The sequence below is a fragment of the Trichomycterus rosablanca genome, chromosome 2 (genome assembly GCF_030014385.1).
Source record: "Trichomycterus rosablanca isolate fTriRos1 chromosome 2, fTriRos1.hap1, whole genome shotgun sequence".
Lineage (NCBI taxonomy): Eukaryota > Metazoa > Chordata > Actinopteri > Siluriformes > Trichomycteridae > Trichomycterus > Trichomycterus rosablanca.
This window is the reverse complement of record NC_085989.1, coordinates 947,501-972,954: the sequence shown is the minus strand read 5'-3', so window position 1 is coordinate 972,954 and position 25,454 is coordinate 947,501. Positions and strand designations below refer to the sequence as shown.

At 43.3% G+C, this 25,454-nt stretch overlaps 1 protein-coding gene across 3 annotated transcripts in view; it reads left to right on the top strand.

The window, feature by feature from the left end:
• Positions 1-23,146, top strand: part of rims2b (regulating synaptic membrane exocytosis 2b) — a 54,161-nt gene extending 31,015 nt beyond the window's left edge. The window contains exons 15-29 of one of the 3 annotated variants that reach the window (XM_063009380.1): positions 2,833-2,901; positions 2,987-3,128; positions 5,160-5,258; positions 6,232-6,282; positions 6,492-6,566; positions 8,330-8,509; positions 9,599-9,708; positions 14,056-14,078; positions 14,665-14,804; positions 16,800-17,014; positions 17,233-17,374; positions 18,377-18,489; positions 18,662-18,763; positions 19,577-19,716; positions 20,830-23,146. In XM_063009380.1, the coding sequence (XP_062865450.1) occupies positions 2,833-2,901; positions 2,987-3,128; positions 5,160-5,258; positions 6,232-6,282; positions 6,492-6,566; positions 8,330-8,509; positions 9,599-9,708; positions 14,056-14,078; positions 14,665-14,804; positions 16,800-17,014; positions 17,233-17,374; positions 18,377-18,489; positions 18,662-18,763; positions 19,577-19,716; positions 20,830-21,036 (1,808 nt within the window). In that variant the 3' untranslated portion in view covers positions 21,037-23,146. Of the gene's footprint in view, positions 1-2,832; positions 2,902-2,986; positions 3,129-3,209; positions 3,297-5,159; positions 5,259-6,231; positions 6,283-6,491; positions 6,567-8,329; positions 8,510-9,598; positions 9,709-14,055; positions 14,079-14,664; positions 14,805-16,799; positions 17,015-17,232; positions 17,375-18,376; positions 18,490-18,661; positions 18,764-19,576; positions 19,717-20,829 lie in introns of all 3 variants that reach the window. The other 2 variants (XM_063009371.1, XM_063009364.1) reach the window with 2 other exon arrangements.
• The last annotated feature ends 2,308 nt before the right edge of the window (positions 23,147-25,454 follow it).

The window sequence follows — 25,454 nt, the reverse complement described above, 5'->3', positions numbered from 1 at the left end:
ATCGTACACGTCACTGTGTAACTATTACAGCATTAATGCATTTTAATCAGCGTTCTGCTTCATGCACTTTATAGACGCTCCCTTAAGTTCACACTACATGACTTTTCAAGTCGCCAGGTCGCTGTACAGTTCACACTACACGACTGGATCTCTTGTAATCGGGAGTCTTTTAAGTTGGTGTGGATTTCACACTTCACGACTGATGGGGGGTTTCACACTACACCATCTATCACCAACTGGAATCTCAGGCGAGCTTCTCTGGTCTCCCAAACTACGTTCTGTCACGAAAACAAACGCGAGAAGTGACGAGGGGTTTAATGATACTTAATGAAAATCAGGGCAAAAATTGTGTAGTGTGAACTAGGCATACGTTTTTTAAGGCAGATGAACCTCGCATTTAAGAAACAGCTTTAACTTAAAATGAACTAAATAACTTTGTTGCTCCATGTTAACTGCAGAGTTCGTTCGTACAGTTTTATTCATTTTTGGATGTTTATTGGCCAAGAACAAGAAATACTATAATACAAGATAAATAAATAAATCATCCAGTATAAACTAACATGACCACGGCGGTGTACAACGTTCAGTACGGAAATCACTTCCCCATAATGTTTGTCTTTTGCAGATAGAGCAAATATCTATATAGCACGTCAAATTAACGTTATTATTACTGTTTTAACACTTGTGCTTGATTTACACTGTCTATGTATGAAATATACGCATGTCAGCACGTTCAAGTTTCAAGTTTATTCGTCATTTGTACAAATGTTAGCAGCAGTTGTACATTGAAATGTGTGTTGGGAGGCTCGGGAACTCTACGAGTGTGCTATAATAAAGTACAAGATAAAAGTCTTTTAAAAGTATATAATATATAAACAAGGAAGAAAAATATAGAAAAATATATGTAAAAACATTTGCAGTTAAAGTGCAAATTTGCATTGTAAACAAAGTGAAAATTGCAGTAAATGTAAACATTGACCCATAGTAGACATTGCAGGCGTTATGGATATTTCACAGACAAGATTAATAATGACTGTTAATAATGCTAATAGTAATAATAGAAATACTGATGATAATAATAATAATACTGCAGGATAGATTGAAGTTCAGATTGCCACATCATGTTTTGAAGTAATGTGGTATTAATATTAATATAGCACATGCCCAAAGTGTGAGTGTTATGAAATGTGAGTGTTGATGAGTAACTGAAAAAGGGGGTTAGTTATTATTATGCATTGTTTAGCATTCTGATGGCTTGTAGGAAAAAGCTGTTCTTTAGCCTACTGGTCCTGGCTTTTATGCTGCGGTACCATCTGCCTGATGGCAGTTTTGTGAACAGTCCGTGTGCAGGGTGGGTGTGGTCTGAGGTAATTTTTGAAGCCTTCTTTAGACAACGGCTTCGGTAGATGTCCAGTAAGGCTGGCAGCTTGTGACCAATGATGACCTCGGCTGCTCTCACAACTCTCTGAAGGGCCTTGCGGTCATGGAGAGAGCAGTTTCCATACCAGACAGATATGCAGCCTGTTAGTAAACTATCAATGGTGCATTTGTAAAAGTTTTTCAGAATTTTGGGTGGGAGACCAAACTTCCTGAGCCTGCGGAGAAAGTACAGTCTTTGACGAGCAGACTTAATCACTGACTTAGTGTGGAGGGACCAAGTCAGGTCATCAGTGAGGTGTACTCCAAGGAACTTGGTTGACCTGACTCGTTCCACAGCAGCTCCTCTGATGTACAAGGGGGTGTGTTCATCCTCTTGCCGCTTCCTGTAGTCTACAATCATCTCATTTGTTTTGCTGATGTTGAGGTGAAGGTTGCTGTGGCTGCACCATTCAGCCAGCTCTCTGACCTCTTCTCTGTAGGCCGTCTCGTCACCATTCGTGATGAGGCCCAGGACAGTGGTGTCGTCAGCAAACTTAAGTATGATGTTAGAGCTGTGTTTAGCAACACAGTCATGAGTGAAGAGAGAGTACAGGAGGGGGCTGAGAACACATCCCTGTGGAACTCCTGTGTTAAGAGTCAGGGTGGAGGAAATGTGGTCACCAATCCTTACCACTTGAGGTCTGCTCTATAAAAAGTCCAAAATCCAATTGCAAAGATTGGTGTTGAGTCCAAGGTCGTTGAGTTTAGTGGCGAGTTTCATTGGGATTATGGTGTTGAATGCTGAGCTGTAGTCGATGAATAGCATCCGCACGTAGGAGTTTTTGTTGTCAAGGTGAGTCAGTGCATTGTGTAAAGCCATAGAAATGGCATCCTCAGTGGACTTGTTTGGCTGGTACGCAAACTGAAGGGGATCAATTGATGATGGAAGAGATGAACACTCTTGATGAACACCCTTGTGTGTTTATTTCTGGTTGAACTGACAGAAAATGTTGATTTCGGAAAATTAAAATACGCCCCGTTTTTCATTTTCTGCTTGTTTGTTATTTGATTTTTTATCTTGAAACGAAAAACGAATAACGCCTTGTTTTCCCGTTTTTCAACTTTGGGATTTGAAGTGAAAAATGAATGACCAAAGGTACACGGACCCAGGATGCATTGTAGAGCAGATTAACCAGTAAACATGAGACACTTGACCGCAAATTATGCACATTACTCGGGAAAAGGCTCGGTTCACGGTCCGTGTCGTGACTCTCACAGCCGTGAATTAGGTAGGGACTTAGATATAGCCTACGATAAGTCTAGGAGAACAGACACGGACAGACGTATTTGATTCGTCAACCACAACCAACTCGTGTCAAGAAGGTCCCAGAAGAATGTTTGAACAAATGAACCTTTGCTATGACCGTAGACGTGTTCCTAACGGGTGTATGTAAAATGATCTCTGTCCTGCAGGATCACAGAGGATCAGCGACAGTGAATTCTCCGACTACGACTGTGAAGACGGAATCGGCGTCGTATCAGGTTCCCTTTCTTATTTTGGTGTAATTCGTTAAACCTGATTATCGAAGCACCTCTGAGGCTCTGTTAAAATCCCGTGTGTTTGCAGATTATCGGCACAACGGCCGGGACTTCCAGAGCTCCACCCTGTCGGTTCCTGAGCAGGTCATGTCGTCCAATCACCGCTCTCGATCGGACGCGATGCGGAATCGTTCTCGTTCTCCCAGCGTCCCTCCTCCGCACAGGTACGAGCACTTCCGCACGGCACCACGCACCGGCGCGTTCACGTCTGTCCGTCTGTCTCTCAGCGTCACGTCCGCTCTCTGTCCCAGTCGGAGTTTAGATCACGGCGTTAGAGGACCGGCGGCGCATTACGGCCCTCGACATCGACCCTCTGAGGACCGCTACTCTCCCGACAGGTACGTTGTGCACGCTGCTTGCTGTTTCCTAAACCAGGAGCCCCGTGTACCCAAAGGAACCCGGGCTGAATGTTCCTCCTCCACCGTGACTCTTACCAGCATGTTTGATTACAGACCGTAGTTCTGATGAACCAGGTAGGAGAATTTAGGTATTTTTTGGGTTGCTGTTGTAACATAAAGCCAGGATTTTAAATATAAAGACTTTTTTTGCCAGTGCGTCTCAGATTTTGACCCTCAGTTCCTCGTTTTCTAGACCAGATTGGTGTAAGATATGCAGGTTGAGGTTCCACATCGTATTCACGGTGCTGAATCAATACATCTATCACATCCAGGCCACAAACTGGACAAGGGTTTTCTGAAAATTTCAGCAGGAAATGAAAGCGCTTCTTTAGGAACGTTATTAGCCATGTTGTTTAGCGCAGGGCTGATCAAGAATGCAACTTGTGCCAAACTCAAAACGGCATCCAAAATCATCCTCATAATAATAAATGATCTCAGAAAATTTGGGGTGGTATAGGGGTAGGGTATGTGGTAGGGTATGTGAGTAGTGTATATGGGTAGGGTATGTTGGTAGTGTTTTCAGGTAGGGAAGGGTCAAAGGGTATGTTGTAGGGTATGTGGGTAGAATATAGGGGTAGGGTATATGGGTAGGGAATGTGGGTAGGTTATAGGGGTAGGGTATGTGGGTAGGATATAGGAGAAAGTCTTGTGGGTAGGGTATATAGGTTGGGTATGTCAGTAGGTTATGGGGTAGGCTATGTGGGTAGGATATAGAGGAAAGTATATGTGTGTAATGTATATGGGTAGGGTATGTGGGTAGTGTATGTGGGTAGGGAGGGGTCAAAGGGTATGTTGTATGGTATGTGGGTACTGTATGGGAGTAGGTTATAGTGGTCAGGTGGGTAGGGTAAGTGGGTAGTGTTTTTAGGTAGGGTATGTGAGTTGGGTACAGGGGTCGGGTGAGTAGTGTAATAGTGTAGGGTGGAGGAAGGTGGGATAAAGCTGCTCACGTGGCTTCACAAGTCGAAGGAGGCAAATGCTAGTCTGCGGCCTTCCTGCAGAGGTTGCAAGTGCAGGAGGAAATTGCATACATCCAAATCCAGACCACTTCCTCTCAAGGGACTCGGTGCGACTGTTGGTCCGCACCCAAGTTCCATTACTGTGTTCATACCTATCCAAAAAGAAATGCACCAAGGGGGACTCTAATGTCCCCTCTACCCAAATCATAAAACACCAGATTAAGTATGTAATTGGAACATAGGAACCCCTACTGCACCCCTGAGGGAACATTTACCAACTGTACCTCCACACTACCACGTTTCTGATGTGTAACAGTACCATCACACTGCAGTTTATATAAACTATACAGATTTAATCATCTTTATTTGTGTTATTTGAAAGTCTCCACATTTTTCATTCCGTCTGATTATCCAATCATCTCTTTACCCCTCCTGCGTTCAGACACTCATTTCATCCTCCTCATCGAACACGAAACACAAGACATCTAGCCAATGATGTGCCTTTCCACGAAACTCCCAGGTATCCTAACTCAGGGAGGCACTAGCATGACCCATAGCTCATTTTCCTACCCACCGTCCATCCTGCTTCTACCTGACAGACTGCAATCGAGCTTGAGGCTCAGGTCTCAGAGGTAGTGGAAGGGTGTTAGTCTGCTGCGAATCCTGAGCATCAGATTCGATGTACCATTAATGGAACTATAGAAATGTGTTTGAGGACAAGCTGGGACCAGTTCCAGCTCCTGCTGCTGAATTTAGAATGTAAACACCTGCAACATTTGATACCTGGAAATATTAGAGTTTGGAGAAAGCTGACGCTCTTTTCTGATCTGTGTGGCCCTTGCAGTCCCTTGTACCCCATCTATCGAGAAGATGCCCTGAAGCTATTACGTTCATCTAAGTTGGCCAGAAGCTACTCAGAAAGGGCGTACAATAGTGTGGACAGGTAGCCGAACCGTTGTAGTTGTGCGTTTTTGTGTTTTGGGGTAGTTGTGATGAATACAGTAGCTTGTGGTGCCTTTGCCCAGCAAGTTTTGATTCCCTGGAAAGTTGGGTTTACAGGCTGTTTTTGAGAACCGTTTACTGGGTGACATTAAAATAACCACACAGCTCAATTGTAATTATACCGTAGTAAATATTTTACAAGTCGATAAAGGTCCAGTAAGTACAAATTTTACAAAGATCTAAGCAGAACGTTGAGGCGGCAGAATGCTGCCAAAAGGACAGAGGGGTAAATTGGGAACTAGCAGTGACAAGCTCTCGGCAACTTTTGTTTCTGCCATGAAATGGATTCAACTTTTGGTTTTGGACAATTAATTATGATGTCTTGATCATTTCACTAGCTTGCAACAAGTATCTAGAAGCCAATTTTGCTAGGAATGGAATCTGTCCAAATAACAGCCATTGGCAGCAGAATCAAGAATCTCTGACCGATTGTTGCCTGTAGTTTGTCTTTATTGTTTGTACATCATTGGTACAAGCTGGTTCTTGGAGTTCTGTTATTAGCTGTTCATCCAAGCCATGCTAAGATGCTAAGCTAATCGACTATAAGGAAAACATAGTTAGGTAGTTTGTGGGAATTGGCAGTAGCCAAGTTGGATTAAGACTTGTCCCTTATTGGACCTTTGAGTACTCAGAAGTGCTCTTGGTTTTATTCTCACCCACTAAATAGAACGTTTCCAAGATGTTAGCTCCTCTCGTGAAGTACCTGGTGTGACTTTGACCTCAGCAGAAAGTTTAGGGAAGCCGCACTCTACCCCTCCTCTGCTCCCGCCCCAACTCTGAGTTCCACGCCCCCTGACTGATGTTCTGTAGATGTCCAGTGGTGTAAGAGAGTACAGTTTGGTGTTCAGTAGTGTTAGCAACATTGGTGTGTTTGATTTTCTGACTGAGCGTTGTTTTATGGTCAGGAGGATGAGGCAGGACAGACGAATGTCCGTCTACAGCGACTCGTACGACCCGCCAGAGAGGTAAAACCGTAGAAGAGTAGTAAATCCCTGTTAGCATGGTTTGGGATGCTAATGTTCTGATTTTAAACCTGTAAACGAACCCTCCTTTAGGACCCTGATTGATCGATTCTAGAAGATGCTGAACGTACGTGATGTGAACACATGATGCTGTACTGCTTACTCACCTGTTCATTTCATCCCTTCATTTTGCTCTTCTCCTCCACATTAAGACATTACAATGGTCCCGGCCACGCCCCCACTCCGTGGCCCGATCACGTCATGAACGGATCCTGTGAGGATCACAGGTAAGAGAACACACCAACAAACAGGACAAATATTCTACACCATGTACATCTGCGTTTACTGCGTCCGTTCTGATCCTGTACTCAGGAGAACTTCTATGCTAGAACTTCTTATCTATATCGCGTTTTTTCTGCTGGTTTACGCCAACGATTTCAAAACAACCTTTTACTTTAATCCCAAAGAAAACTGGGTGCCAGAATGTGTGGACTTGGTGGGAACAGGGCTCGGTTGGCACAGTATGCCGTGGAGACCCAGGTTCAAGTCTACAGACACAGTCGACCGTTTCTGAGGAAGGCCAGGCTGGTCTGGAAGTCGCCTCCTTGCCTGACTACCAAGAGACCAGAGTGTTCCTCAGGAAATAGGAGGCATGGGCTAGCCTGGGACTTTCTCACCAGGGAGAATTGAATATGTCCAAATTGGGAGACAAAGAGGGATTATGAGTTTTTTCAGGTAGTTTATTGATTCTACTTTGGAAGCTCTTCCATCAGACCCCTCCCAAAAACCTGAGACCCCAACAAGTCACTGCTATTCATAAACTACTCATGCCATTATTCCATCCCATCATGCTCTTGTGCTCTTGTTTGTGGGATTTCTAACATCGAGGTTGCTTTATTCAGTAGGACTCTACCCAAGATAGAAGTCGAGCCTTCAACAGATGCAGAGAGGTATTTTGGAACTCCAAACCTTTAGAACATCACGTAGAACCCAGTTCCTCAGTGCTGACATCATTATTTAAGGGCATTTCCCCCTTGAGTCCATACCCGGGATGGATCTGGGATTGTTTGGTAAGGGGTGTTGTCAAAGCAGAAATGAGAGCTAGAACTATTAGAACCTGCCGGCATGACTATGCTTGACGGAACCCTCTACCCTACCAACTGGCGCCTCCTGTGCATGAATTGTTGAAATGATGGTACCACTTTAAACTAATCTAGGCTCAGAATGGTGAGATGCCCACCAGACATGCCAAGATCCAAGTATCCTGAGAGGGAGTTGAAGAGGGAGTTGAAGAGGACCTAGCACTAAACCTTGTGGTTGCTCAGGGACAGCTGCATGGACCAAACACCGTCAGGCTGAGCTTGGAGAGGACTGTCATTGGTATTTTGTGATTGATCTTGAAGGTTAGGGCTGAAGATCTTCTCAGGAACAGTAGGAAGATCTGGGATGTGAAGTGGACTGCGCTGCTTTGAAGGCAGACCAGTTCTGATCCTCAAAACCTTCAGACGTGTGGCTGTCGCGTCTAGCTTTTAAGGTTCTGGAATTGCATTTGGAAGCTTCCTTCACAATCAGCCCAGAATCAATCCTGCGTATGGACTGGAGTATTCAAAACACCGCTAGAGACGCTTTAGCTTCCTCTAATTTTACTTCTTCCGTGTCTGATTGAGAGCCGGTTGACGATAGCGTCCATTCTGTTTTGCTCTGTAGAGAGGAGGAAGGACCAGAGTTTCCTGTTAGCTGTGAACGTTTTGAGGAGGATTTGAGGTAATCACTAGCTTAAAGCTAGCTGTGATAGCGCAGTGTAGAATGTAGACAAATAAATAGCACCTAATACACTTAGCATTTTGACTTTTCTGCATCCTTGTACGGTTTAAATGTCTTTTCCTTCCTATGAGGGGATCCACCTGCGCTCTGCTCTGCTCAGTCTGAATTATTTCTGATAATTTTTTTCTCGTTTTCATGTCTTGATCTTGTTGGCATTCCTCGCAGCCGCGTGAGCTTCCAGGTTGTGACGGCGCTCGTTTTCCCGTTTAACGAACGTCTTCCACAGGTACGGTCACGCCACGCCGGAGCGGCATTACAGGTCGAGGTCGGCCGACCAGCGGCCCATGATGGACAGACCCTTCTACAGCCGCTCGCGCTCCACCGAGCGGCCCGAACCGTCCTACAGGAGGTCCATGCCGTCCATACCCTCCAGGAGGTCCGCCCCTCCCTCTCCTGCCTTAACGAGGTGATCCTGACCAATCGCAGAGACTAACCCAGAGCCGTGCCCCGCCCCCGCCCCACCCTGCTTCGCCCGCCTGTGATTTATGTTCAGTTCTGTAACAGTTCTGTCTTTGATTTTTTCTTCATTTGTAGATTAGAAGTGTGATGGTGGTAGTTCCAACTCTTGGTCTTGGTTCCTTGGTTTTGACGACACACACTAGTTATATTCTCTCGGAATATAATAGTGTGCTCTCGGCATCTGTCGGCATTTTCTGTTCTGCTCGTGTTTCTTTATTTATTTTGACTGTACTAACATTATTTGTGTTGAACAGCTCCCCCCCACCGCCCACCACCCCCCACCACCCCCCACTTACCCCCCATTTTTGTTTTTGGGCTGCACTAAGGTGGTTATAAAGGACGTCCTCACCTTTCGGCTTCTCACCTTTCCTTGCAGCTTATGCAGCCCGTCCTGAGCTCTGGTCAACTCTCTTTGTCGATGTTGCTCCTGTTTTTGACTTCACAACACCTTCTGAGAACAGGGGCCACAGTGCAGACAAAATCGGCCGATAGTCTGCTGGGTGGGAAAAGACGGGACTAAAAAGTGGGCGGGGTCAATGTGGGTAAATGTGGGTCGCTTGATAAACCCTGATCTGAGGTACCTGATGCTCAGAAGGTGTTATGAAGGCTGTTTATTGTTTGTGGTTTTTGATGGACGTGCACCTCGTGCATTTCGGAGCTGGTAACTGCGGTTCAGCAGCTCAGATGCACCTGACTGCATCATATGTACCGATGGCACATGCGCCGCCACATGCGCCCGTCTGGTACCATATGTGGAGTTCAGATGGGTGCTGGTGCCTGGAACTTCCTTTCATCTACAGTGCAAACGAAGTCCTGGTTCCTGGTGTTGTTCCTCACGCGCCCGTCACAAAAGTCTGTAACTGTTTAACCTAAATCTGTAAACATTGATGTTTTTATTTCATGATCTTAATGAACAGAATAGAAATAAATGTTTTGATCTGTGATGTTTATAATTGTTGCTCTTCTTTGCTCTGCTCACATCAAAGTGCTCGATTTGGATCGAATCCTCGATTAAACGCTTGTGTTTGTCCTCCAGGGCGAATCCCCACGCCGGGTCGGTCCAGACGAGCCCCACCAGCACCCCGGTGTCTGGGAGACGGGGCCGGCAGCTCCCGCAGGTCCCTCCCAAAGGCTCCGTGGACAGAAGTGAGTAGGTTAGCTGTAGTGGTTTATCGGGGTGGGTCCGGTGCTCTGCGTCACATCTGAAACACATAAACGTAATAATTAGAAGAGGCGTCCCAATACTTTTATCCATACAGTGTATATTCATGTTTGAGTTTGCTGTGGCTGAAATCTGGCAACTTAGACTACAAAGTAGCCAGGCCCACCATGACCCTGACCAGGATTAAGTGGCTATTAAAAATGAATGAAAGAATAAATGAATGAATGAATAAATAAATATAAGAATAAATGAACAAATATTTAAATATAAGAATAAATGAATTATTAAAATACAGTATAAGAATGAATGAATAAATGAATGAATATATAAATATATAAATAAATGAATAAATAAATGAATGAATGAATAATTAATATTTAAATAAATGAATGAATAAATGAATGAAAGAATAAATGAATGAATACATGAATAAATAAATTAAAAAATAAATGAATGAATGAATGAATGAATAAATAAAGGAATAAATGAATAAAAAAATTAAAAAATAAAAGAATGAATGAATGAATAAAAGAATAAATAAATAAATAAATAAATGAAAGAATAAATAAATAAATAAATAAATAAATAAATAAATAAATAAATAAATAAATAAATAAATAAATAAATAAATGAATAAATAAATAAATAAAGGAAAAAATAAATAAATGAATAAATAAATAAATTAGAAAATAAATGAATGAAAGAATAAATGAATTAATAAATGAACAAATAAAGAAATAGATAAATAAATAAATAAATTAAGTAATTAATATTTAAAAATAAGAATGAATGAATGAATATATAACTATAAGAATGAATGAATGAGTCCACTGCTCCTCTGTAGTAAGTGGTGTTTGCTCCTCACCCCTGTGTTTTCAGATGGAGATGGTCTGATGGGGCACTATGAAGGTGTGTATGTATGTATGTAGGTGTGGCTTGCTGTGTGCTGCTGTGAACTTCTAGGTTTAAATCCCGACCGTGTGTGTGTGTGTGTGATGCTGCTCTTGTTTCTTTCTGCTGCTTGGTGTAGTTTGGTGACTCCAGCAGCTTTGTTGCTCTCTGTGTAGCACCATGATAGGACCTTTTTAGGACCACCTGACCACCCCAGGACCCCTGAGCAGATGTAGTGCACAGCGCTCGATTCTTTTCCTTCCACACTAGAATTTTATTTAGATGTTATTTAGTTTATTTAGATGTTATTTAGTTTATTTAGATGTTATTTAGTTTATTTAGATGTTATTTAGTTTATTTAGATGTTATTTAGTTTGCCACAGAGCAGCAGTTTGAGTTGTTTTAATGAGTTGGTTGAGATCTGATCCAGTCTGGATGGTGGGATGGTGGTAATGGGAGTAACTGGAGTGTGAACGGTGAGATCTGGGTGCATTTTATACTGGTGTGTGTTCACTGTCTCTGCTCGTTCTAATAATACAGGACGCTAAATAGCCAAAAGTACTTGGACGCCTGTTTTTCATTCAGTTAGAATTACATTAGTGAGTTCTGAGCTCTGTGCAGGCCAGTGTAGCTCCATCACATCAGACCCATCAAACCATGTGATTATGGAACGAGAACCTGTTAGTAACGGGTGTGGCTGGAACACCTGATCTCAACCAGGTGTCCACATACTTTAGGCCATATAGCATATATAACAACACACACCGCACAGTTTCACTCATATTTTCATCTGTTACGTTTTAACGTTCATGTTTTTTTCATCTTAATTTTCATTATTTTGTCATTTTTGTAACTTTTATCATCAAAGCTCCAGTGGGGGTGGAGCCTCCTACATCAGCCCCGCCCCTAGGACAGAACTCAGTCTTTGAACCGGGCCCCGCCCCTTCATTAACTTCAGAACCTGCATCAGCCCTGTCTACAGCACCACCCACAGTGCCAGGTGTGCCAGTGTGTGTGTGTGTCTCTCTGTGTGTGTGTGTCTGTGTGTGTGTGTGTGTGTGTGTGTGTCAAGACTTCAATAGTGTTTTTCAGCTTGGTGTGTCATTGTGATGCCTCAATTTTCTTGTGTGTGTGTGTGTGTGTGTGTTGTGTCATTGTAATGCCTCATTTCTTCCTAACCATCTGTGTGTGTGGGTGTGTGTGTGTGTGTGTGTGTGTGTTGGCATCATGTTAAGAAACTGAAGAAAAGTCTGTATCACCCCCACCTGTGAACGGGCGGAAAGGCAAGTTCACACAGTGTGCGTGTGTGAAGATGAGTGTGTGTGTGTGTGTGTGTAGATGTGAGTGAGTGTGTGTGCAGATGCGAGTGTGTGAGTGTGTGTGTGTGTGTGTAGATGTGAGTGTGTGTAGATGTGTGAGTGTGTGTGAAGGTGTGTGTGTGTGTAACTGTGTGAGTGTGTGTATAGATGTGTGTGTGTGTAGGTCTGTGTGTGTAGATGTGTGTGTAGATGTGAATGTGTGTGTAATGTGAGTGAGTGTGTGTGTGTGTGTGTGTGTGTGTAGATGTGAATGTGTGTGTAATGTGAGTGTGTGTGTGTGTGTGTAGATGTGAATGAGTGTGTAGATGTGAGTGAGTGTGTGTGTAGATGTGAGTGAGTGTGTGTGTGTGTGTAGATGTGAGTGAGTGTGTGGTGTGTGTGTGTGTGTGTGTGTGTGTAGGTCTGTGTGTGTAGATGTGAGTGAGTGTGTGTGTGTGTAGATGTGAGTGAGTGTGTGTAGATGTGTGTGTGTGTGTGTGTGTGTAGGTCTGTGTGTGTGTAGATGTGAGTGTGTGTGTAGATGTAAGTGAGTGTGTGTATGTGTGTGTGTGTAGATGAGTGTGTGTGTGTGTGTAGATATGAGTGTGTGTGTGTGTGTAGATATGAGTGTGTGTAGATGTGTGTGTGTGTGTGTGTGTGTGTAGATGAGTGTGTGTGTGTAGATGTGTGAGTGTGTGTAGATATGTGTGTGTGTAGATGTGTGAGTGTGTGTAGATATGTGTGTGTGTAGATGTGAGTGTGTGTGTGTGTGTGTGTGTGTGTGTGTGTATAGCGTTAGCATTAGCATGCTTGTCCGTGACTAAAGCTCTGTATCTTGGTGTCTCTGTGCTGTATCAGAGGTGACGTGGGAGGACCAGCAGAGGAAAGTCTCTGGTATGAAGTGCATTATGGGCCATGTAGCTTGACCTTTGACCCCAGGGCTCTGTTATTAGTTAGCTTTAGCTTCTGTAGTGTGTGTGTGTGTGTGTGTGTGTGTGTGTTTTCTGTTGCAGTGAAGTTTTGATGTTGAACTTTTATCAGCTTCTACAAATGATTGTTTATTGATTCTGTGGAAGATAAAGACGTTATGCCGTGTGTGTGTGTGTGTGTGTGTGTGTGTGTGTGTGTGTTTCCACACCTCACATGTGTATTTCTGACCCTGTTCTGCATGTTATTCTCACCACCGCTCAGTTGATGCAGTAACAGAGAACGGAGACGCAGGTAATTAATAGTTTTGAGAGCAGAAATGAGATTGTTGTATATTTTTATACATAGTGGTGATGTAGAACGCTGTCAGGGCATGATGGGAGCTTCTACTCCGCTCACGCCAGCTAATGTCAACCATTAGGGGGCGGAACTGAACACAAAAACCTTTATAACTTTTGCAACATCTCACCACCTTCACCAGGGGACGAGGAGAACACGCCCGTGTCCACGACTGATCCCAACGTCTGTGGAATTGTTTTCACTTTTATAAATACATATGTTATATATATACACACACATATCACCTACACTAGGAGTTCCATCTTTGAGCTTTAATACACACTGAAGACCACACCCTACTCTCTGTGTTCCTCCACCTCTCACACTCTCAAAACTGCTGCACTACCCAAACTCAGAACATGTAAAAATCAGCTCATAAAAGCAAGAAGTAAAATGTACACTAGAACGATTCATACATAATCAAGCAATACTTAGAACCTGTAGATATGCTTAGGGCATGATTCCCAATAGTCATATTCCAATATTCCAAGAATACTGATACAGTGGAATGTTAGTAGAAAGTGGCGTACGTGACAAGAAGTGCGTCAGTTACATTTTATGATGTCTAAAACTCAGTTCTAGCTGATTTAGACCAGTTTCTAAGTTCTAGCTTAGAAGTCTCTGTTATGGGAGTGTGATGGGAGTATACAGGGTGATTATTTTCCTTCCCCTCTTATCACACTCTCAGAGGTTCTGTTGTGATCCTTCTCTGCAGACCGGAATAAAACTCTTTTCTACTCATAATCCAATCAAAGTGTTTTTCCACCACATGATGTAATTCATGCGTCTATTTTATTTATGATTTTGATAAAAACACTCAGTAATAATAATAGTGAAATGTTTTTAATGTTTTTAATGTTTTTATTTGTTTTTCAGGTTCTCTGAAGGATCCCTCCAGGGTACGTACACTCCTACTTCATCCCCTGTACAAATTAATAAAATAAAATGATTAATTAATAAATAAATAAAAACATGTGGGTGCTCGAGTGGCGCAGTGGTGAAACGTGCTAACCCACCAGTGCTGCGATCTCCAGCACTTGAGTCTGAATCCTAACTTTGCTATCAGCCGGCCGGGCGCCTACACAGACACGTCATTGGCTGTGTGACTGTAGGGGACCATGGCTGAATGGTGTAAGTGTGACCCCTGCTGGTCGATCGAGACGCCTGCGTGGTTCGCTGTGCCGGTCCTGACGGGTGAAAAGAAGCGATCAGCTGCACCCAACAAATCCCAGTAAATCCCAACAATCCCAATAAATCTTAGCAAATCCCAATAGTCCCAACAATCCCAGTAAATCCCAACAATCCCAGTAAATCCCAACAATCCCAATAAATCTTAGCAAATCCCAATAGTCCCAACAATCCCAGTAAATCCCAACAATCCCAGTAAATCCCAACAATCCCAGTAAATCCCAGTTCTGTACCAGTGAGTATAAAGGTTTGATGTTGGGTGAGACCTGAACTGACTCCTCTTGCTCTCCTCTGCAGAGAGGGATGGACACTTTATCCATGAAGTCCTCGGACAGTGACGTTAGCGACGTCTCTGCCATGTCCAGCACGTCTCGGCTCAGTAACGCCAGCTACATGTCGGTCCAGTCCGAGAGGGCACGTGCCAACCGCAAAATCAGGTGGGTGGAAGAGTTTCACCTCTGAACCTTCACAGAGGGGTCAAGGGTTTCCATCACAAAACTATTCACCTCACATTTACTCACATCTCATACATTTAACCTTCTACATACGACCAAAAGTATCTGGACACCCTGACCGAGAGCAGCTCGGACGTCCAGTTCCAAAAATAATCGTTATTAAATCAGTGTAAAGGTTTAATGTAAAGATGTGAGTAAATGTGAGGTGGATTTTCACACTGATGTTAAATATTGGTTTTATTTCTTGTTCTATATTTTTGTTTTATAATAATTTGAAGTGTTTTGTTCTGCACGCGCTCACTCTCATCTCCTCTCTCTACTGCATGCTTCCTCTCGGCCTCTGTGTGTGTGTGTGTTTACTGTATATGTGTCTATTGTATATATGTGTGTGTGTGTGTGTTTACTGTATATGTGTCTATTGTATATATGTGTGTGTGTGTGTGTGTGTGTTTACTGTATATGTGTCTATTGTATATATGTGTGTGTGTGTGTGTGTGTGTTTACTGTATATGTGTATTATATATATGTGTGTATGTGTGCGTTTGTGTGTGTTTATGTATGAATGTGTATTTGTGTGTGTATGTGTGTGTGTATGTGTGTGTGTACTGTATATGTGTGTATGTGTGTATTGTATATATGTGTGTATATGTGTGTATGTGTGTGTGTACTGTATGTGTGTGTATATGTGTGTGTATGTGTGTATGTGTGTGTACTGTATATGTGTGTATTGTATATATGTGTGTATATGTGTGTATTGTATATATATATATATACATGAACAGTCGTGCTAATGCGCTGCCACAGCAGAGTCATTCTCAGGGCGAGGACGGGGTGTTGATTGGGGTGTTGGATGAGTTGTTGGACCGGGTGTTGGACGGGGTAACAGAGGGGGTGACGGAGGGGGTGACGGAGGGAGCAGAACAGAGAGGCGAGAGGTCTGAGGAGGAGGTGAAACAGGACGAAGAAGCTGCCAGGTCACCATCACTAAACCCTAGTGTAGAAACGTAGAGTAGATCCTGAACCACGCCCTCATCACCACAACCACACCCTTATCACCACAACCACGCCCTCACCACTCCCTCATCTCCACAACCACGCCCTCATCTCCACAACCACGCCCTCACCACGCCCTCATCTCCACAACCACGCCCTCATCTCCACAACCACGCCCTCACCACGCCCTCATCTCCACAACCACGCCCTTATCACCATAACCACACCCTTATCACCACAACCACACCCTCATCACCACAACCACACCCTCATCACCACAACCACGCCCTCATCACCATAACCACACCCTTATCACCACAACCACACCCTCATCACCACAACCACACCCTCATCTCCACAACCACGCCCTTATCACCATAACTACACCCTTATCACCACAACCACACCTTCATCACCACTCCCATGCCTTCATCACCTCAACCACGCCCTCATCACCATAACCACACCCTCATCACCACAACCACACCCTCATCACCACAACCACGCCCTCATCACCATAACCACACCCTCATCATCACATCCACGCCTTCTTCATCACACTCACACCCTCATCACCACACCCACACCTTCATCACCACTCCCTCATCACCACAGCCATGCCCAAATCACCACAACCACGCCCCCAACCCCACGCCCTCATCACCACAACCACCCCCTTACACCACAGCCACACCCTCATCACCACCACAACGATCATCACAACTACGCCCTCATAAGCACAACACAGCCGCTGATAGCTGGGGGGGGAATCCATTAAACTCTTGAGCTCCAGATCTCAGCAGATGTTCAGCGTAGTTTCCTCTGACCCTGTACCTCTGACCCTGTACCCTGTCCTAAATCCTGTCGCTGAACCCTGTTCCTCCTCTCTCTCTCTGTCTGTCTCTGTCTCCTCCTCTTCTCCTCCTCCTCCTCTCCTCCTCCTCTCTTCTCCTCTGGTCCTGGGTTTTGCTGCGTCTCTGACAGTGACTTTACGTCCAAAATGAAACGCAGGGCTCAGACGGCGACTCCGGGTTCCAACATCACCAAGAGTTCCAGCGTGGGGGGAGAGATGTGCTCGCTCGGCCGCAACGACGATGACGAGGACGACAAGAAGAGGCGCTCCAGCTTCGGTGCCAAGATGGCCGCCATGGTGGGTCTGGGCAAGAAGAGCCAGAGCACGTCGCAGCTCGATCCGAAGGGTAAGAAAAGATTTAAACAAACTAATACAGATGCTGCTTAAAACATTAATACCCTAACAACCACCTGGAACACCCTGTCAACCATCTAGCAACAACCTAGCAACAACCTAGCAATCACTGACTCATAACAACCGCCTAATAACCACTTATAGTGTAGCGTTTGGGTGTGTGTGTGAGTGTGTGAGTGTGACACCCTCTGCTTTGTGTTTCTCCATCAGAGGAGGGGAAGAAGAAGAAGCCGGTACGGTTGGCGATACAGAGGAGTGTTGAGACGGGTTTAGCCATCGAGATGAAGAGCAGAATGACGCGCCAACCGAGCAAAGAGGCGACGGACGAGAACGAGAAGCCCAAACCGGGAAAGTACGAAAATTACTCCTGTTACTAGTATTACTAGTATAACTCATACTATTGTTGCAACTAGTACAACTGTTATTACTATTACAACTAATACTACTGTTACAACTAATACTACTAGTACTACTGTTACAACTAGTACTAGTATTATAACTAGTACTACAAAAACTAGTTTTACAACTAGTACTACTGGTACTACTGTTAAAACTATTACTACTGTTACACTTAGTACTACTGTTACAACTAGTACTACTGTTACATCTAGTACCACTAGAATAACTAATATAACTGTTATAACTACTACTACTGTTACAACTGTTATAACTAGCACTACTGTTACAACTAGTACCACTAGTATATCTAATACTACTGTACTAGTACTACAACTAGTACTACTGTTACATCTAGTACCACTAGCATAACTAATACAACTGTTATAACTAGTACTACTGTTACAACTGTTATAACTAGTACTAATGTTACGACTAGTACAACTAGTATAGCTAATACAACTGTTATAACTAGCACCACTGTTACAACTGTTATAACTAGTACTAATGTTACAACTAGTACAACTAGTATAGCTAATACAACTGTTATAACTAGCACTACTATGACAACTAGTATTACTAATACTACAGTACTAGTACAACTAGTACTAGTACTACTGATGCAACAAGTACAACTAGTATTACTGTTACAACTAGTATAACTAATACAACTTATAACTAGTACTACTGTTAAAGCTGTTATAACTAAAACTCCTGTTACAAGTAGTACTACTAGTATTACTATCACTAATATTGCTCTTACTGTTGCTTCTTCTACTACTGTTATTATTATTATTATTATCAGCTCACAGTCAGGCGTCCGGATACTTTTGCCCCTGTAGTGTGTGTGAGATTGTACGTGTGTATGTAGATCATGTATGTGCAGGTTCACATGTTTCATGTCCCTCTGATGGAGTGACTGGTGTGTGTGTGTGTGTGTTCTGTGTTTGTGTTGCAGTTTGATTTTTCCGGGTGTTAAAATCTCCACCGACAGTCAGTTCACTGAGTTTTTGGACGGTTTAGGCCCCGCCCAGCTCGCCGGACGCCAGACGCTAGCCACGCCTCCGATGGGTGAGTGACGTTTCAGAAGGAATTTATTGGAAAGCGTCCGTGGGAATTTGTGTCCATTTAGTTAAACCCTGTTTTGTAAGGACCTCACAGGGGCACCGTCGTAATGGGAGAGGAACGATCAGGCCTTCCCTAAACTGTTAGTACAATGTTGTCTGTCCCTGTCGTCCCTCAGGTGATATTCAGATCGGTATGGTGCACAGGAAGGAGCGACTGGATGTGGAGGTGATTCGTGCCAGGGGGCTGGTGGGCAAACCGGGCAACAAACAGACACCAGGTAATGATGCCAGCGGGTCTTCAGCACATGCCAGCTTTTACCTGGGGGGAAGCTGGGGGGAGGGGGGGTTCAAACTGGGCACTGAACAGAGAACACTACTGTTATTACTAGTATAACTAGTACAGTGGTTACTACTAGTACAACTAGTACTACTGGTACAACTATTGCAACTAGTACCATTGTTACTACTTGTACAACTAGTAATACTGTTGTTGTTAGTACAACTAGTAGTGCTGTTATTACTGTTACAACTAGAAATACTGTTACAACTAGCACTGCTGCTATTACCAGTACAACTAGCACCATTGTTACTACTAGTACAACTACTACTACTTTTATTACTAGTACAACTAGTACCACTGTTATTAGAGTTACATATAGAAATACTGTTACAACTAGCACTGCTGGTATTACTAGTACAACTAGTACCACTGTTACTACTAGTACAGCTAGTACTATTATTACTAGTACAACTAGTACTACTGTTATTACTGTTACATATAGAACTACTGTTACAACTAGTACTGCTGGTATTACTAGTACAACTAGTACTATTGTTAATACTAGTACAACTAGTACTACTGGTATTACTGTTTCAACTAGTACAACTAGTACTATTTTAGAGCAACTCTTAAAGTGCTGGTTAGTTAGTAACTATGGTGAAAGTACAGGGAGATAAGAAGGGGTCAGTGGAGTGCTCACGTGTTGGAGGGAGGGCGTGTCAGGAGAATATACCCTCCCCGTAAACCATCGGGGTCTCCAGCAGAGGAAGAGGAACTGGTTATGACTAAACTACGTGTTATTGTTCTGTAGCCCCGTATGTGAAGGTTTACCTGCTGGATAACGGCAAGTGTATAAATAAGAAGAAAACCCGACTGGCCAGGAAAACTCTGGATCCTCTTTATCAGCAGCAGCTCCAGTTTGAGGAGAGTCCTGAGGGGAAAGTGTTACAGGTGAGCACCGGCCACGCCCTTCACACGCCCCTCACACGCCCTTCACACGCCCCTCACACGCCCCTCACATGCCCCTCACACTCATTGATTCGGCTGCTCCTGTATTTAGGCGTGGCCACAGCGGATCTCAGTTTTTATGTTTACATTTATGGCACTTACAGTTCTGACTGAAGACAATTTAGGCAATTGAGGGTTAAGGGCCTTAATCAGGGGCCCAACAGGGGCAAGCCGGCGGTGGTGGGGCTTGAACCAGCAACCCTGAGATTACTAGTCCAGTACCTAAACCACTGAGCTACCACTGCACGGTTTTGGGACCTGCACTGACAAGTGCACCTCACAATGACTAGGCTGTTTGACCTGATCATGTCTGTGTGGACTCCAGACCGACCGGCCGATAGCACCCGTGAGATTCGAACCCTGGATCTCAAAGGTGTAATGTGTTTACAAACCACTCTGGAGTGTCGGAACACTCGCCAGTTCCAGTCTCAGTAGAGCTGCCGACCTTCCTGGGCGTCCACACAGTCACAAATCGGGCGTGTTTAACGGAGGGAAGGTCGGATGGCGTTTGTTTCCGCTGTCCCTAATATATGCGATCTCCGGGACTGGTCCGGACGTCTGTGTGAGTCACAAGTACGCGATACGGCTCTCCGCAGGGACCCGAACACTGGCAGGTGATAAGAAGCGGTTCAGATCAGACACATGTTGATGAGATCTGGGTTGTGCTAGAGGATGCGGATACAGAATGAAGAACTGGGTATGACTAAATTGATACAAATATAAATAGGGCTAGTTTGACTGCACCCACGCCTGTTCAAATATACATGGAACAGTGGTCTCTATACCAGGGTCAGAAAGAAAACTTAAACTATCATCTATTGATGGAGGAAAATGTGTCCACATGATCCAGGTGAAATCCAAGAAATACAAAAAAATGATGTCTGAGACTGTCCACAGTCGAGCAGGCTTTACAGCTGTATGGGGTTTAGTTCCTGCTCCTGTTTCTTCATTCCAACAAATTCCACTCAGCGTTTAATTTAAAGCAGAGCCTCTAAACGCACTGTGATGTAAAGCTTGCTCGACTGTGAGCAGTGTTTTATTGTTCTTGTTCCTCAGATCATCGTGTGGGGAGATTACGGCCGCATGGACCACAAGTCCTTCATGGGCGCGGCCCAGATCCTGCTGGACGATCTGGAGCTGACCAACATGGTGATCGGCTGGTACAAACTCTTCCCCCCCACCTCGCTGGTGGACCCCACCCTAGCCCCCCTGAGCAGCAGAGCTCCCGAGGGGGGCGGCGACAAACCCAACGCTCGCTCGTAACCCACGGCGACGAGACGTCCGCTGCATGCTTCACGCCGCGCCCCGCAGAGGGGCTGAGCGCCGGAGACGCCGAGCGCCGCCCTCTGCCGCCGCCGCCGCCAAACTGGGAGTACGAAGGAAAAAAGGAAGGAAGGAGGGGCGCGGGAGCCCGGCACTCGGGTTCACCACGGCGGAGGGTGTTCCACCCCCCCCGAACCTCGCCCAGCAGAGCGCGGGTGACAGGAAGAGAAGACGAACCTGCCGTTTTGTTTCCGTTTGTAAAAAAAAGGCGTGGCCGTCGGGTCACGTGTGAGAGACGGAGGGTTTTTTTGGGAGACGGATTGAGGGAATAAAACCAAGCTCACGCGAGTCGATAATAACAGAACGACAAACTTTACGCTTTTATTTTCATTTTTAGAACGACGTCGATGTTTTGAGCCACGCCGACGACAAAAAAGCCGTGAGCTAACGTTAAAAAAAGAAATAAAAAGTAAAGATAAAAGAAGCTCAACAAATCTGGAAGCGTGTTTGTGTTCCAGTCTGATCGTATTTTGGAAAGTCGTGCGTTTCCGTGCATGTTTGCAAAGTACTGACAAAAAAAAACGACGTATTTCCTTCAGAGCTGCTACTAGCGAAAAAATAAACAAATAAAAATAAAAATAGACGATCGGAGACGAGCGCTGTTCCGGATCAGATGTTGTGTAATGTTGGTTTTAAAGTATTTTTAATAAAAATCGCCGCTGCATGCTTTTCTGTGAAAGTGACTCGCGACCGAGATGAAACGTGATCGTCGTCGTATTTCTGGATTTTTACAGAATAAGAAAAAAAAACAATTTAAATAATAATAAAAAAAATCATCAGGAATAATGACGGTATTTTTAGGACTGGGTGCCACTTTTAGTCCCCCGTAGCTTAAGCAGGTTAAAGGAGTGCGTTTGGAGGTGGAGCCGTGATGGGATCTTCACTCTTCTGGGAAGATTTTGGAACACAACTGCCGACGGCAGAAATTCAGGCACTGGGGGCGAGTTCGTTCCGATAGTGTCGGATGGTATTAAGGTCAGGAAACAGTATTCCCCAAACTATTGCCGCCGGCTCTCTGGAACGTCTGGCGTGAGATCTGGCTGAGCCCAGTCTGCTCGTGCTGCTGTTCCCTGACTGGGTTTGGAATCCGGTAGTGAGCGCTGTAATGTTCCGTGAGCCTGTGCAGCGCTACGGCTGAGCTGTTGTTAATACTAGATGTTGGTGGTGCTTACGGGCGACCCTGGTCGGATCTAGCGGGGTCGAAACGTTCCCTGAGCGCTTCAGAGGCACGCTCGCTTGGATCTGAAATGCGCTGATTAGAAGTGGCGTCCAAATACTTTTGAGCGTGTGGTGTAAATCACACCACCCTCGTATGTGAGTCTGATCATTACCGGTCCGGAGAAGCGACAGACACGTTAAATGTTGCTCCGTTTGACTTGATTTGATCGATTTATTTTTTTATTCCCGAACCCGTCCACGTCAGTTCGTGTCCACAGGGGGGCGCTGTGTTGTTTTTCCACTCGTCCTCCTGGTTTACATTCCTCTAAAATCAGGCATGTTGAATCTGAAGGTGTTTTGCGCTCCCACGTCCGAGCATGTTTCAGTAAAAGCTCCGTCGCTCGGGGAGTTTCGGTGTTTGATGCATGTGGACGTGACGCTCGGCCTCGGACCCTCGACTGGACCGGGAGTCTGTTCTGATCGTTCTGTTTCCCTCCCCACTTTTTTTGTATTTGTTCTTTTATTATTATTATAATTATTATAATAAAAAAATTACATTTATTGTAAGAATTTATATTGAGATTGTGAATCTTGATATGCAACGAGCTAAAAACAAATAAAAGTAATTTTATATGGATCTGGGTGACGAGTAAAGGCTGAGACGAGATTTTATTTTATTATTATTGTATTAAAGTAAAAGATTAAATAAAATAATAAAAAAGGATCTGACGGGTTTGACGGTGCAGAACGAGCTACATACTGGTGTGTTGAAATGGTTAAAAAATGCCACAGAATTTTTCATCGTTCTCTTGTTTTAATAAAATAAAAATAAAACATCATCTGTGTTTCATCCTTCAGAAGTGATTTAATAAATAAATAAACTGTGAGGAAACCTGATTTGATGAAACGGTATAAATACATTGTACCTGGCCGGGCGTCCGAACAAACGTGTTTGAGGGAGGGAAGGTCGGATGGCGTTTATTTCCGCTGTCCCTAATATATGCGATCTCCGGGACTGGTCCGGACGACTGTGTGAGTCACATGGAGCTTATGTACGCAGTACGGCTCTCTGTGGCAGACACGTGGAGCACTGTAATACATGTACTAATACACTTGTGTTTAATTGTATTTAATATTATATTTGATCATTATAATAATACAGCAGCTCTATCATGGTGCATTTACTACAGAAAATATACATGTGAATGTGTTGCTACAGTGTAAAAGTCGGTTGCTGCTGTGATGTTCTATGTGGTTGCTAGGATGTTGCTTAGTGGTTGCTATGGTAAATCAGGTGGTTGCTATGATGTTTCTATGAAGATGATATGGCATTTGCTTTCTAGGTTAATGCAAGGGTTAGTACAGAGTTCCAGGTGGTTGGAAGGATGTTGCTAACTGGATGTTATAGTACTTTAGGTGGTTGCTTGGGTGCTGCTATGCTGTTGATACAGTGTGTATGGTTGTTGTACTTAGTGGTTGCTAGGGTGTTTCTATAAAGACATGTTTTGCTTGCCAGTTAAATGCCAGTTAAATTCACTGGTGCCCTGATCAGGGTGTATACTTGCCTCATGGCCAGTGATTCCATATGGCAACCCACTGTGACCCTGACCAGCTGACAGTAAAAAAAAAAAAAGCCAAAAAGAGCAAATAAATTCATTTGGATGCAGCGACGAGTAAAAAACTGCAGATGGCAGAAAAGCTTCTTTTTTTTACAGCTTATACTTTTACACACACACACACACACACACACACACATACACACACACACACACACACACACACACACATACACACACACACATACACACATACACACATACACAAACATACACACACATACACACTATATCCCATTTAAAAACAAGATGTATTTAAACAGAGCGACCCTGTGTGATCTTTCACAAGATTTTGAAGTGTGTCTGTGTGAATTTGTGCCGGTTCAGTAGTACAAAAGGTGAGGGTATTTCTATAGCTGGGCGCTGATCGATCAGTCGGTGTTCCGGTTCATCCCAGAGCTGATGAGTGGGGCTGGGGTCAGGGCTCTGTGCAGGACACCAAGATTTTCTTCATGTCTTTATAGGGCTGGAACAGGAAAGGACCTTCCCTAAACTGTCCCTGCAGATTTATTACACCAGGCTGAAACACATTAAATTTAAAGATCAATAGGGGCGTCCCAATACTTTTGCTCATATAGTGTTTAGCTTTGGACCGACAGTGTGAACCAATCCAGGGGTTCTGAGTGGCTTGACCGGGTCACCTTCACCCCCAGCTGAGAAGGAACATAAAAATATGGACGGAGCTTCTTCTGCACGTATAATAAACAGCAAACAATTTCAGGCTTCAGTGGATCCGCTGTAAAAAAAAATACATAAATAAATAAAAAAATAAATGAATTAAAATATCATTTTGCTTTAAAAACAAAGAAAAGTCACATGAAAACTAGAAATAAGAGACCGGAGGGAGAAAACCAGTTCAGGGGCCTTCCCTAAACTGTTGCTGCAAAGTTAAAAGAACATAATTGTGATTATTGTGATTAAGAACATTAAAAGTGATATAACTGATTTATTACACCTGTTAGCAACCGTTGTGGCTGACACACATGAATTCAATAATTAGAAGGGATGTCCCAATACTTTTAAATCCATTTACATGCATTTAATCCACCTGCTGAACAATTTTGGTTTGCTTTTTAGTGTTTTTAGCACGGGAGCTAAATGCTAATGTAGCTAACAAGTAACAAAAGCTTGTGGCTAAGAGTTTAGCATCGTTCATACAGACTACAGAGCTAAACTGTTCCTGACATATGTGAGGAAATAAAAAGGTAATAGATTTATGTCAGTATTACTTTTATTATTATTATTTTTTATTATTATTATTATTAATATTTTTATTATTATTATCATCATTATTATTTTTATTATTAATTATTATTATTACTATTATTATTATTATTATCATTATTATTATCATTATTATTATAATTTTTATTTTTATTATTATTATTAATTATTATTATTATTATTTATTATTATTATTATTATTATTATCATTATTATTATTATTATCATTTTTATTATTATTATTAAATATTATTATTTTTATTATTATTGTTATTATTATTATTATTATTATCATTATTATTTTTATTATTAATTTTTTTTTATTTTTTATTGTCATTATTAATTATTATTATTTTTTTT